Below are 15,668 nucleotides of genomic sequence, written 5' to 3'. Positions count from 1 at the left end.
ATTATCAGGATCACGTTCAATAAACTCAGAGCAGTTAACTAAATAAAACAACAATAACATAGGCTAATCCTCACACACAGATTAAACGCGACCGTCGATGATTAAAAGTCTGTGCGTAGCGTCGGTTAAAAAAAAAGGAATAATTTTCCTATAAAATAAGCCTACACTCACTCAAAAAGCATTTATTTATAATATTTCATAAAGATTAAGCTTAATTGAAAATTTTATTTTTCGCTAGCATTATTTACAACTGCACGGTCTTAGTCGCTAAAATGTTTATCCGATTTTTTAATTTATTTTTTACGAGTGTTAAGGATAAAGAAACTTCAATTAGATAACGTACCTTCTATAACAAGTCACATGAATGATAGGCCTTTGTGAACAGCCATTAAGGTGACCAGTAGGGGGCGTGCTGTCCTTGACAATACTCATGAATTGCACATTAGCCAGTAGCCACCACAGTCTTCTGTGGTCATCTGACAACAGCTATTGTGTTATGTTCTTCTAATTATTAGAAAAATAAGTTGTTGTTGTTGTTACGTGTGGTAACATCACAAAAATAGAGCAAAACAGAATTATCAAAACCAACATGTAGTTCTTTATCTAAAAGGAGGAACTAGCAATAATGCGTCAAAGTAATCCTCCAGTATTCAATGATTCTTAAATTCCTTGAAAAAAGAATGCATATTAATTTACTATTATTGTTAATGTTGGAGGAGAATATGGTGGTTACAGCCTTGGGAATGAGAATAAGCGACTTATTTTGAAGGTGGCCGAGTATTTTAGGTCTTTCCAAAACAGTGCAGACTTCTGCAATTCCTTACTCTTCAATTTAGAACCTTCATATCTTTAGTTAATGGATGAAGAGGAAGTTGAACAGCAAGGACCCGGTCAAAAGTGAGAGAAGACAAGTATCTGGTCATTGGAAAAGCTAACTGGAAGAATAATTAAGAGTGGTTTTCCATATCGGACCCTTTTTTTCATACATACAGACACCCACCCACTGGTGCACGTATGTGAGGGACATGTGGGCCATGGTGTAAACCCATCAGCTTTGTGTTAAAAGAAGTAGACACAGACAGGGGCTTGTGGGCTGATCTCATAAAGCTGTGAACAGGCAGCCTCTAACTTTTAATCACACTTCACACCAAAGAGAAGCCACGAGCCTGAGAGGAGAGCGTTTAATCAACACTGCACAGCAGGTGAGACACTCAGGTCACACTCAGACAAGACAACGGTTTGATGTGCGGAGAGTCGACTGGTTCCAGTAATGAGGAGCATCCTCAGTGATGTCAACGCTGGGTGAGCCTTCGGGAACTGTCAGAAGCTGTGTGAAGGTAAGAAACGTGGGCTTTTGTGTGTCCATCAGTGGTCAACTTTGAACATACTTATGACTGTGTAATGTAATGACGACAAAAAAAAAAAGCAAACGTCCTTTACACTTGCAACAGAATCTGAGGTGTTACACCATCAAGCAAAACAAAAAAACATGGCGTTGGCCTTACTTCAACAAACATCTCGCTATCTTAAAAGCTTTTTTTTGCATTAAAATAAGGCAATTCAAAGGAGAACTACAAGATAAGACGCATTAGATACGAAGACTTTCGTAGTTTGCGGTGAACATGCTTCACGTCGCTTGAAAGCCGTAGACGATGTGCAAAACTAAACGTAACCAACTCATTTCAGATGTGACCTTTGGTTTACTTCCATTGCAAGCATGCAGATTTCCCAATCTCAGAATGAAAAGAGTATATTATATAAATCAGTACACAAATGAATTAAGCTGTCCAATATTTGGTTAATGTGGTGAATTTAACCTTTTGCATTTCTTAGTATTGTAGAATGTTTAACCCTTTAAATGGTGTTGAATCACTAAAAAAGTTGCTGCCTTCAATTTTTAAGTACAATCAACTTGGATGCTTAAGTAATTTCAACTTAAATTACATTAAACTGACTTTTAAAAAAAGTTGAAAAGTGCTGAACGTATTTTGATGAGTTAAAGCAATGTAAAAACATACGTTGTCATAACTTCTTGATCATTTATTTTTTTACAGTAATATCTCATGTTACCTTAAATAATTAATGCAACCATATTCGGCCGCAATGTCATACAAAAGTGTATCTAAGATTTGACTGGATTTGACTTTTCAATTTTGTAAATGTAAATTTCATTGTAGACCTTCCAAATATTGAGTTTCAGTTTTTAAAAGCTTCAAAAGTGAGTGATGGATCTTGTGAGGCTGGTAAATGTGGGTATATTGAAAGAGTGTTGTGGCACCTTGACCATTACATCTTAATGATTTCAATGGAAGATTAGAAAAGATAATTGTCGCAAAACACATTCAAAGTCATGAATGGCATCTCTGATGTAACTCCAGCTTGAATGATGTATCTTTCTCTATCGGGTTGAAACAATGCTAAAGATATGTTATTGCTATTCTAATTAATGGGGTACAAAAGTCCCCAGTTCACTTTTTATGACAACATTTGAATACAAAACGTTTCATTGCAAATTACCAGCGTCACGATACATGAGCTCCAGTAACTGTCCAGCATGATTTGAGATCATCTTGAGCTTCAATGGAAACTTCTGACCATCCGTACAAAGGAGTTTCTCGTGATCAATCCCACAAATGTACTTATATTAATAGAAATAATGTAGAATCATACATGTTTTTTATGGATTTTATGTCAAAAAGACATTTTATGTCAGAGATTTTGAAATCCTAAAACTTTTACAGGTTTAAAATTAGATTTTGAATCCCAGGTTTTTAATACAGTCTCAGATTTTGGACCTCACAGAATTGACTGATACGAAATAACATTGATAACACTTGAGTTAGCAACACTAAACATCTGCAATGCAACAATACACTTTCAAGGGGGAATTACAAAAAAAAAAAAAATATTACAGGCAAACGTTATTGTTTATGAAGACATCCTTTAAAAACAGCTCATTTAAAAACAACCGAGGGGGGGGGAAAACATAAAGCTATAAGAAACCATAGTCCAGGAAACAAAGATGTACAGAGAAGCAGGTGGTGAGGGCAAAAATCAACAGATAGGTTGTCAAAAAGGAGAAGTTTAAGAGTTTGTTACTGAAAAGCACCATCTAAACTTAGCGACAGGTGCAGAAATGTGGCCTGGGGCCCCTGGAGGCCTCAAGGCCACTAACTACAGTCATCGAAAGCTGTATTTGATGCCCATTAAACAAATACTACTGGCTACAACAATGACATTGAACAGTTTGACCGTTATTTCACTGAAAGAAATGAAACAATTCACCAAATTCAATTAGGGAATAGAAACACAGGAATCGCGATATGACTTAATGAGAATATTAAACTTCAAAAGTTTAACTTCGAAACTTTGAAAAGCAACTTTGTTGCAGTTCATAATTAAGGAATACCGATTAATTACGCCAAGCAATTGCTTATGATCTACTGTTAATGAATTATGACATGTTTACATTATGGTGTATACATCATACCAGCAAACTCAGCTTTTCCATAAACGCCACGTACTGTCAGAGAATGACATTGCGTTTTCATTTAGTCGGTGAATCGAAAAATAAGCTAATGTGCATTCTATAAATCTACACACTTAGGATAACAAGATAATCACATTTTTAAAGAATAAGATAAAATATTTTTTCAATTAATATAAATATAACACCCTAATTTATGATTTGACACATCCCTCAAAAGGTTTTTGTCAAACCTTGCATTATATAAACTTGACTTGTACAGCTTGTATTGAAGTTGTATTGCTTTACCCGCCCATATGGTATTCATTTTATTGTTACATTTTATTTTAAGATGACGTAGTTAAATTTTACTGAGTATTATTAATTAACTACATGTATACTTACGAGAGTTACGGTTAGGGTTAGGGTTTGGTTTGGGGTTAGTTACTTGTAATAATGCATAATATACTGTTATTACTATAGAATCACTATGTCCTTAAAATAAAGTGTTACCACTTTTATTTGTGCAGGTCTTAAAAGGGTCTTAAATTTGTGTGTGATGTAATGACAAAAAAAGCAAACTTCCTTTGACTTACTACAGAATCGGAGGTGTCACAACATCAAGCAAAACAAAAAACATGGCGTTGGCCATACTTTAACAAACATCTCGCACAAGCTTTTTCACATTAAAATAATGCAATTAAAAGGAGAACTACAAAATAAGACGCATCAGATATGCAGACTTTCGTAGTTTAAGGTGAAAATGCCGTACGTCGTTTGAAAGCCGTAGCTGATATGCAAAACTAAAGGCCTACGTAACTAAAACTCATTTTTAGATGTAACTTTTGGTTTACTCTGTAGATTACCTGGATAACATAGCCATAAATTATCACTATTTGGGGTAAGTCAATGTCACCATTGATAGGAGAGAGAGAGAGAGAGAGAGAGAGAGAGAGAGAGAGAGAGAGAGAGAGAGAGAGAGAGAGAGAGAGAGAGAGAGAGAGAGAGAGAGAGAGAGAGAGAGAGAGAGAGAGAGAGAGAGAGAGAGAGAGAGAGAGAGAGAGAGAGAGAGAGATTCTTAGAGGATTCTTATGTTTTTATGTTTATGCATGCTAAACGGCAAGGCATATTTCAAGAGCTTTTCTAGTATTTCTGACTAACTTCTATTCATTGTACAGGCTACTCAACACAGGAAGGCATGTGAACAATCTCTTTTGACTTTCTCTTTGTGTGTGCATACATGTGTGTATGTCTGTGGCACAGCGACAAAGCAGGCAAAGTGTATATTTAGCCACACAGCGCTTGTCACTATCACCGCACCTAAACTGTTAGCATATCCTATGAGCGCATGTCCGCATTAGCAGACTGGCAGACAGCAAAAAGCATCTTGCAATCAGCAAGCAAAGCCTATCACAAATTTACATTTTCCCCAGAGGATGGTTTTAAAAATCTGTTCGACATTTTGCAACAAAGAGATTTTGTCGAAACTGTTTGCGAGAAGCCAAGTTAGCAACTTATGTAAAATGCACGACAGTTTCACGTTCCAGAAACTGGCTGAAAATAAACAGGGTGCTATAACTGGCTATAAACAGATGTCTTGGATGTCATCAGTACAGCTATATGGTGATGAAACCAAAAATGTTATTTCCGAAACTCAAGGTGAGATTTTTAACTGCAACTTGATGCTATGTCTTTACAAGGGAGCAGCAAAGCTGTTAATGTGGAAAGGCTCGTGTGAGGGACATTCAAATTGCACCGCTGAAAACCCACCAGCCCTTCAACACATTGACACCTAAACATCCTTTATTTTGACACATCACCAAGTAATGTTGACTGATAAAGAGAATTAGGTTAGTTTTGGAGTAGAACCGCATGTCACTGTGGTTAGCATACCACTGTTGCCCACACAATTATTAAAAAAAGGGCCTGTTTGCAAACTAACACTGGTTATATGGGTGTTAGGTGCAAGAATTCCATTGGTCAGTGGGAAAAAGCAATATGGCTGCGCGCTAAAATTGAGACTAAATCTACAAGATTATGTAGCATTCTAATGCATAATATGATAAACAATGTTTAGCATTCAAAATCTAACTGACAATGATGACAATCATTAAAAAATAATATCTGCATACTGAAAAGTAATGGGCAATCTTTCTGTCTATAGAGCGCTGACGTATTTTTGTAGGCTAACCTAAGGAGTTAGGTTCCCTAAAAAACAATAACAATAAAAAAAACTATAGGATTTTTCCATTGGCTTTTGAATTGATGCAGAGAATAAGCTCTGTGACCAACATAAGTTTACGATTCTTAAACATTTTGCTCATCATGATAATCTTCACAAATTAACACAATTTTCATGAATTTTGAAGAATCGTCAGAAGTAAAAACGTATGCTATAAACGAACTACACTGCGGTCGCATTACTTCAACGTCATATCATTAAGCTTCCAAAAAGTATTTTACATTGCATAGTTCGAGTGACCCAATTCTGATTTTTTTTCCCTCTGATGTGGCACGGATGTGACCAGCAAATGTTTGGAGCAGGAAAAAAGCACATGGATTGCAATATTCTCAGATCGGTTTCAGGCCTCATTCATACGTGGAAAAAAATCTGATATGAATCGGATACGTGCATTTGCATCTCCTATGTAAGCATACAGATCGGATATTCCCGCGTCAATGCGAGTCATACGTCATTGAAAAAGCGACAGCGGTGAATGATGTCAACTCAGGTGGACACCAACCATGATCACACGACTCTTTTCAATGGCGCAATGGAGGACGAAGCCTCAACCCAATGTTTAAACCTCCTTCATAGATGGTGCGGAAAGCAAAAGCTTAATCTGCGTCCATTGCAAATCGTGCTAATTTTACTTTGTTTTCCGGCCTAAGCTTTTCCGGGTCAGTATCTACCTTGGGGTGTTTCGCCAAGTAGTGTAAACGGCACGCAGATATCGGATATGGGTCACAGATGTAAGCTGGTCATCGAAAAAATCAGACACAGTCAACAAATCGTAATTGGGCATCAAGACCTGCAAGTGTAAATTCGGCCTCTAAGTCTTTCATTTCTTAAACTTTTCCCTGAAAGTTCGAGTTATAATAATTTGCAAGATATCGATGAACTAGTGAGTAGAAGAGTTTACCTGTTCGGCTGATGACATTTAATTTCCCCGAAAACCTCTATAGTTCCATTTAGCTATACTTGTTAGCCTTGTACACAATGGGTATTACTGCTGTAAGCGCCATCTTCTGGTCAGACTCAGGAATTAATTCGCCATGACCGTCACAGTGCATTATGGGTATTCTCTAGCTGTTGAGCGAACATCGGTTGTACACTCATTATTACAGTGCATTAAGGGATTGAATAAGTGCATTCGATATAGTCCACTATGGTTTTGGACACCATTACAAATGTCTGTCCCCTAAAATAGTGCTCCATTTAAGGGTATAGGGGGCGATTTTGGACACAGCTGTAGTTTAGACCAGTTAGTTGTCGGCTGTTCTTCCATGTGAAAAGTTGTCTGATGTGTGACCCCCTGTCACCGATTTGTCATGTAATGTGCCAACGCTATCTCACGACCAATTCATACGAATTTGTACGAGTGATTAAAAGGTGGCTAATTCGTACGAATTCATACGAATTTGGCAACTCGTAAAATATGTACGATTTAGCAAAAATCGTGATTTTGAGTGAGGTCGTATGAATTGGTACGAATTAGCTACCTCGTAAAATTCGTACGAATTGCCGTGAGATCGGGTTGAATGTGTAACACAGTCTCACCCCAAAACGTCACAAACTGACGGGTCTTGACCATACGGCAACATACGACGAAAAGGGTACCCTTTAACGTCCATGTGTGACGATTCGGGTATGGTTGGGTTTAGGTATGCGTTAGGGTACCGCTAGGAGGCGCTGCTGGTGCGCTTATGTCTGCGTCTCATATTGACGTTATAGGGGTACCCTTTTCGTCGTATGTTGACGTATGGTCAAGACCCGTCAGTATGTGACGTTTTGGGGTGAGACCGGGCTGGAATGTGCGCACAACAGCATCTAAATAAAACCCCAGACAACCGTGTAGTATGAGAAGAACAGCGATCCGACGACATGCGACATCAGATAACATGCATGAATGTGATGACAACGACAAAGTGGTTCTGGTTCTCAATCAAAACTTAAAACTAAAATTATAAAAGCACTATTTTTTTTATTTTTTTTGCTTGAAGGACTGGTATTTCCTTCTGAGTTAGGGAAACCGCTAGTCTATCGTTTCAAATCTGATGAGCTGCAAATCAGTTTTTTACATTAGAGTGAAGTTGAATTTCTATGTACAAGCACACATACTAATACTGGTCAGCATAGCACCACATTGCAGGCTCAGTCTCATAGCTGTGGTTTGAGCGAGCATCCACAATTCATCCCCTCCACTGCGTTCAACAAACACACAATGTTTCATTGGCTCGTGGCTTGGCCTAACAGTCTGTTTGTTTACTCTGTGGTAAGCATACACGCACCTCGCTGTCACGCTCTGAGCTCAGATTCCAAGCTCATAAAAAGGCAGAGCAGATGAAAGAAAGGGATGGACAGGATGTGGTTAGCCTACATGAAAACTCACACACTCTGTTAATTTGGAGAAAGGTTCTGAGGAGAGAAAAAAGAAACCACAGTGAGCATGGGGTTAGCTGTACAAAACGCAAGGTGCACATACTCTCATGCTACTGTTGAGATTTTAATGATATGCATTCTGTGGATCGAAAATTATTTAAACAGTTAAAGGGATGGTTGGGAGAAATTTCAACCTAGGGTCTTTTGCACCATGACCTCGAGCCAAACTCGAAGCTTTTTTTCCCCTTGGTCGAACATTATTAAAGTTAGAGCTTATTTAGAGATTTCAGCCGAATGGCTTAGTGCAGGCGCTAATGGATCCAAGGTTGTATCTTGTAAATTACCCCGCTAATAATGCCCGGAATGGTACCAAACTTCTACAGTAGTACAAATAGGTTCTGTACTCATACAACGAGGCATTGGAAAGTTTGTAAGTACATCAGGAGTTTATTTAAATAACACTTGCCTGATGGCTTATGCTACCGCTAACCTGGACGTCGAGGTCACTTTCGTGATTTGGGAAAAGCCCATAAAAGTCTCACGCGATCACCCGGTGCTGCTGTTGACAACTTGTACTACCAACAAAATATTATGCATTCTTGGAACTGGATTTGGTTCGAGGACCCTAGGTTGAAATAACTCCAAACCATCCCTTTAAGCTACTTTTAAAAAGGTGGGAATTTTGCATTACATATAGCAGGGTTAATAAAGTTAACTCAATACATAAAACTGTAAAAAAGCTCAAATAAAATGTTTTTAAAAAAAGTTTTATCTACTTGCAAAGGCAACATTTTTAATTGTACTAAAAATAACTAAAAATGAAATAAAAATGAATAAAAGCTATATAGACTATATGGACTAAAAGCTATATAGATAAAGCTATATATAAATCTAATACAAATGGGAAAAAATTATGGAAAATATAAAAAACTAATTCAAAATATTAATAAAAACTAAAATAGCATCTCAATTATACTTAAATGTTTTAATTTAAACTACTCAAACATTTTTTTAAAATCTTAAGTTATTAAATAATCAATTCACTAATTAAAGTTCACATTTTGAGGTGTCTGTTTTGAAAATTAATAATAAACGAAAAAGAAATGATCGAAAAAATATAATACAATCATTCAACATTGAGATTTGTCACTTAACACATCTACAAAACATGAAAAGATCTTTTGTTTGCACAAGACACTTGCTTTGATATTGAGTTATCTATTGCAATGACATTTAGACATTTGTAAATGTGACTACAAGTGGGATTTAGAAAACGAATAGGAGACCCATATGATTAAGTGGAAGGAAATTATGTTTTATCTGACCTTTTGTCTGGAAAGGAAGCCAAAATAGCCAGTTATAAATGTCAGCATAGAGACAACACAGTCTGTCAATGACATCAGAGGGGAAGGTCTATACAGTTGTGAGCATAGCGCTATGTTCAGTCTCACTAGATCTCTCTGTTTCTCACAAAAAATCATTCTTCCACTGGTTACCCACAAAATGATGGCCCATCACACTGTGCGGGGGTTCTTTGAACCCAGTGTGAAGTCTCAGGTTCCCACCATGTCTGAATCACCCCAGTGGTTGCACTCATGTCCAGGATGCTGCACACACCCCCAACACTTCATACTCACTTCGTTTCCTTGCGACTGTTGCCTTTGGCTTGCTCAGTTGGGGATGTTCAATTTAATGAATCAATCAATAATACTATTGATTAGCATTACCAAACATGGACGTTTTATTATTATTTTAATTAAATACTGTGAAGCTGCTTTGATACAATCTGTATTGTGAAAAGCGCTATACAAATATTCTTGACTTGACTTGACTTCATTATCAGGCTGTTGCTTTTAGCATTGCTCAAGCATTTTTGAACTGTCAATGATATTGGAAATTGCTAATAGGTAGAGAGCTGAAACAAAGTCCTTGACAAAGACTTTTTCTAACCGTATTAGTAATAATCTACAACAATTGTTAATACTTGAATTTTTAGTTAGCAAGACGACTAGCACAACTACAACAACAACAACACAGTCACCACAAGGGGATTTTTTTGTCTTATTATCTCATCTACAGCCCCAATGACAGGAGTATTACAGAGTTTTAGGTTCAGCTGTGTGGTACCGGTAACCAAACTGGTCTCTAGCAGGTAAAGGTCAAGAATTTCAACAGAAATTGCTTTGCGATGACACTCATAACCTCTTGCAGATCTGACTGTAATCTGACACACAAATGAACCAACAAGACCACCTGCAAAGGAAATAACTCTGCTCTTTCATCATAGGTAAAGCTCCTGTTGACAGCATGACTGAGAAGTGGGACTAACATCTGACTAACTCCAGACACCACACACAGAGAGAGAGCAGGTGCATCTTGCGTGAAACCAATCAGAAAAGTCCTACCCTGTGAAAATGGAGTCCGCATTCTCACAGATGAGATGGGACACAGATGGAGAGGCCGAAGAAATCTCCTTGAGAGGTCTGGGATTGCGTCGCAAAAGAGAGTTCATACCCGAGGAGAGGAAAGACGCGACTTACTGGGAGAAACGCCGCAAGAACAACGAAGCAGCGAAGCGCTCGCGAGAGAAACGAAGGGTCAATGACTACGTATTGGAGACTCGTTTGGTTTCATTGAGCGAGGAAAATGCTCGTCTACGATCTGAGCTGCTGGCTTTAAAGCTTCGGTGCGGTTTGCTCAACTCTGGAGCCACCTACTCCTCGTCTCAAAGAGCTCTATCTCATCTTCACTCTTTGGCCCCGCAACCTCTGGTTTCTTGCCCAGACAAAGATCTCTACTGGGGTAGAAGGCAAGACAGAGAGGCTTCCAATCTATCAGGGAACCAACAAGCCCCCGTCTGTCTGGGCACCCACCCCGGGTCGGCATTCCTTCCCACGCAGCCTATGGCCATACGAAGAAATCACCCATACTTCCTAGACTTCCCCACCCTCCATTCCCCTACAGCCGCACCTTTACTCTTTCCACCACACCTCGCCCCAGCAACAGCACCTTGGGCAGGGCGGCCCCTGCTCCAATCAGGGAGTCAGAGGATCTTGTCGGACGACGAGGGTGAGCAGCAAGTGCCGGCGGATTCCAGCACTGCCCTTCCCCATAAACTAAGACTGAAGTCTCAAAACTCACAGCGCAAAGACAATAGAGCTAAATCCGCATCTCCTATTCCAGCATACATGTCAGATTGAAATCAAACTTTAGGCTAAAATGGCTCAGCAGTTATGAATCATCCTACACATTTGTGATAGCCTAAACAAACTTGGCTATATTCCAGTAAGTTTGTTGTAATAAAAAAAAAAATACTTCTTTGATCAAAAGGTCTCACATGATATAGTTTCCTAAATGTATTTTGAAGAGTCAATATTTCCATCATTGAGGTGGAAAGAGGCAAACTTGAATTGAGATAATGACACAATTTATGTTAATTTTTTTGGAGCTTGAAATGTTCCTCTTTTTTTACCTTTAGTATAGACAGGAAAGTAAAGAGAAGGAGAATATGATCAGGATTTGACCTAGGTCAGACTCAAACAGGAGTCCTTTTGAGCCTACAGCTCTGATGTCAAAGTGACATTTTCACATTTGGCAGATTTTTTAAGTGACTTACATTGCATTCAAAATATGCATTTTATCATTTAGGCTAATTCATTCTCTGGGAATCGCGCCCATGAATTTTGCATTGCTAGTGCATTCTATTACTGTTTGAGCTACAGACACTTTGTAATGTTTATTTTTGAGGTCCTTAAAGCAGCACTGGGGGAAAAAGCAGAAAAACAAATTGGTCATCTCTGACCAAAACAATTGTTTGCTTCCTACTCCAATTTAAAGCTGTCATCACACAATATGTAGCCTGTATTTTTGTTAAACATCTATATATTTTTAAACATGTTATGGGTTATTTTTGAAGTTTGAAGGGGATCTATTATGCCCCTTTTTACAAGATGAAATATAAGTCTCTTGTCCCCATGCAAAATGTGTCTGTAAGTGCCTCACAACGCCCTTCAGCCGTGACTTATTCACGATACAGCTCTAGCCTCGAGTACCTTATTGCTTTTATAAAACGGTTGCACACAATGCAAATATTAAAGCCGAAAAATATCTGTGCAACTTTCATGAAGTAAAATCACTAAAAGCCTTCCTTCCGCTTGAAAAAATAGTCCCTGACCGTAAACAGCAACAGAAGTGTATACATTATTTGGCCAATAGATGGCGGCAAAGACTGTCTTTATGAGTGAATCAGTCAGTGGAGAAGACTTTTAAATTGAAAGGATTCAAACTTGTTTTCACGGAGAAGAAAGACGCAACTGACAGATGACTAGGCACGGAAACCCCCTTAACTGTTAAAAAGACAAGATGTCACAGCGGAGATACAAACGGATTTTTTTTTTTAATGAATATAGTCTGACCTGAAGGAAAATGCTAGGCCTATGTCTACTGTAAATGCAGGTACACTCGCTAACTCGATCTCTCACAATACTCTACTATTGTTCAATGAATGTGTTTAAGTTGCTACGAGCGGTTGCTAAGGGTAGGCCTATTGTGAATTTTATTTTTTTAATAGTTTTGTAGTGATACATAAAACCGTTGGGTGAAGTGGTCATAGCCGTGTTTTACACAGCTATTGACCAATCAGAATCAAGGATTGGAACTAACCGTTTTATATTATAGCCTAACGTTACCATAAATTATACAGACCAGAAGAGGGCAGAGCCTTTTCAGCTTGTGCATCCAATACTCTTCCAAAAACTAACCAAACATCTGTTTGGTTTTGATTATAATCTCTTTCGCGCTCACGTTCATGTGACATTGCAGTTCTTCGTCATCATGAAAGTTATTATTTACATGCGTTTTAAAGCCATATCAGTTTAAACTGATATATGGTTTTCTGACCGCACACATCCACAGAAAGCTGTCTGTCAGACGGCGCGTCGTGTGAGTATTAAATTAAGTTCTCTTTCATGTCTTATTGCGCTTAAGCTGTCAAATACACACAAGGATAAATTAAAAACACACAAAGTTTACATTAACAATTCGTCCCCTTGGAATTATAAGGTGGTTCTATCTGACATTTTTGTCAAAATTGAGTTATTCACATATTGTTATTCTGTGACAACCTATTTACATTATGTGATGTTGTTTTTTAAGTTGTGTACATTTTGGAACTTTTTATTTAGAAAATAAAAAGGTTCTTTCTACACAGTCGAATGGAATGCAAAAAAATTAAAGCTCATTATCTCAAAACCAGTCAGAATGCAGATAGAACCTTATAATTCCAAGGTGGCGATTATGTCTGTGTACGTAAACAGCTGGGAAAGAAATCGCATGTGTATATTAGATGTTTGTATTAAAGTGACAGAAGCGTAATATACAGTACCTACTGCTGTATATGCTCTTCATATGAACCAAACAACAAAAGAAAAACATTCACTGCTCTTGAATGAAAACCTTTAGTAGCTTTAATAAGAATACATTTCTTACTTGAATGCTGCTGTTAAATGCTCTGACGAGGAGAACAAACATGGCGGACTGTGTACTGCTCACTCAAGGGGAGGAGCTAAGCTAATAGGGCAGATTCCAATGTGACTTCACATTGGATAACATTCCTGAACGGCTCATTTTGAGACACTGTTTCAGCTTTAAGGGGAAAATAACACAATAGGGTGGTTGTGTATACACACTGCAGACACATTATGTTCAAAAACAATATAAAGTGAATTTTGCATAATAGGTCCCATTTAAACTGCATATGAATCAGTTTTACACATGAACAAACATAAAGTGCCTTTTCACAGTATACCTGTTGTTGACAAGCCTTAATTCAATTTCATGTAAACATTATGTGTAATTTTTGAAAGACTTAGAACTATACAGCCCTGATCTTTGTAACTCTTTTGTTCAGTTTATAGAATAGCCTATAATTTCAGACTAATGCATGATCAATGTAATCTTTGACAAATGTCTCAAATATGGACTGACTGACTGACCAACTTCCACATTTAAGACACTTTCTTTCAGTGAACTTTGGGCAAAATGTCTTCTTATTCCATACTTTTAAAATTGGTTTCTTCCTGCCTCCACATACCTCCAGTTTGTTTGTACAGAGAAAAGTGTGCCTATGTTAACTGCATTAGCAATGTTAGCAACAACAGTGGCTTACAAACCATTAGCTGTGATGCTAATTAACAATGAGGCTATCTAAAACCTTGTGGCATTGACTGACCAGCTCATTTTCATTTGGAAATACAGTTTATGAATGTAAAACACTTTTGCTTGCATGTAATTTTAGGTTCACAATTCAATAATGAAATATTGAATGTAGAAAGATATACAATAAAAATAAGAATTTGCCTTTAACATCTTTTTCCACAATCATAACGGATTACTACAAGCAAAATATACAAGTAGGGATAAAAAAAAAAATCTTGAAGTTATTTACATTTGCATTCCTGCATGTAGCACACAGTTTATATCCACAATTGACATTGTTTGTCAGTATAATCATTTATCATTTAACCCCTGCTCGTGTTGTGTGCTAAAGTGAGGTCTAGTTAAAATATTTTTAACACATTTTTACAAAGATTCATTTATATTTTATACATTTTGTCATGTTGCATTAAAAGCTGTATGATTTTCCCCCCTTTTTTACAATAAAGTGCAAATGAAAATCTTTTTGACCTTTTATTTATTATAAGCATCATAGCAGAGTTATGCCACTGCTATGCCACTGCACAGAGAATAAAGGATCATAATACACAATGGGAAGGACTTTCTCTTGTTTTTTTCCCTCATCCGCTTATGCTGTGCGAGTTGTGCTGCTTGCTTCTGGTGACAGGCTGAAGGACTCCACATGGGCTGCTTGCGGTTTGAGTGTGAAAGGGGGCTGCAAGCTAAGTTTCAGTGGTGTGTAAGGGTGGGAAAGCTGGAGAGGGGGTTTCTCAGAACTAATGAGTCACCTTTAATGATCAATCGTGATGTCTACAGAATATTCACCGCAAACACACTGCACAAGGTGAGGAGAGCGAGCAACAGTCCGCTAGTTACCGCTAAAGCAAGCTAGTGATTCAGTGACTTGCATAACAAGCCTGTCACTGATACAAGCCTGACTTTTTTTTTAATGAACCAAAGTAGTTTTTAAAACTGGATTAGCATACATTTCACTCTTGTCTTCACAGTTAAAAGTTCTTCATTTGTTCTTTTTTTTTCAGCTGTAATCACCTGAGAGATGAAGGGAGAGAAGTACAATGAAGAAATAGGAAGTTAAAATATTGTCTTTGTCTTTTACATGTAAACCACATCCTTTAGTGAAAATTAACTCAGTGTTGCAAGAGTGCAAGATCTAGTGGTTTTTGTGTATTAATCATTGTTGAAAATCTATTTTAGACAGATCTTTGTAGCATACCTCCTACAAATGGTGCTAGCATAAGCTACAAGCTATATTCGCTAATCTTAACAAATCACATGGGGACGGCTTTATAGTTTTGGATTTTGACCAGATCTACTCTATCATGTCTTTTCTGTCATTCACCAAAGACATAAAATAGTGTCATTGTCATATTTTATCCACAGATTGATTTAAAGAAACTTAGAATA

General features: G+C 37.6%; 1 protein-coding gene across 2 annotated transcripts; it reads left to right on the top strand.

Moving 5' to 3' along the window:
* Nucleotides 1–1,074: 1,074 nt before the first annotated feature.
* Nucleotides 1,075–14,745, top strand: nfil3-4 (nuclear factor, interleukin 3 regulated, member 4). 2 transcript variants are annotated; one of them, XM_079593004.1, is made up of 2 exons: nucleotides 1,075–1,337; nucleotides 10,357–14,745. In XM_079593004.1, exon 2 carries the CDS (start codon nucleotides 10,484–10,486, stop codon nucleotides 11,267–11,269), a length of 786 nt encoding a protein of 261 aa, XP_079449130.1. In that variant the 5' UTR covers nucleotides 1,075–1,337; nucleotides 10,357–10,483; the 3' UTR covers nucleotides 11,270–14,745. The 2 variants fall into 2 exon arrangements, with proteins under 2 accessions (XP_079449130.1, XP_079449131.1); XM_079593005.1 differs by lacking the exon at nucleotides 1,075–1,337 and adding an exon at nucleotides 10,147–10,227 and having other exon boundaries at nucleotides 10,363–14,745.
* The last annotated feature ends 923 nt before the right edge of the window (nucleotides 14,746–15,668 follow it).

Source organism: Phoxinus phoxinus, assembly GCF_949152265.1.
Source record: "Phoxinus phoxinus genome assembly, chromosome: 20".
Classification (NCBI taxonomy): domain Eukaryota; kingdom Metazoa; phylum Chordata; class Actinopteri; order Cypriniformes; family Leuciscidae; genus Phoxinus; species Phoxinus phoxinus.
Note: the sequence above shows the minus strand (reverse complement) of the source record. Positions and strands in the feature narration are given on the sequence as shown.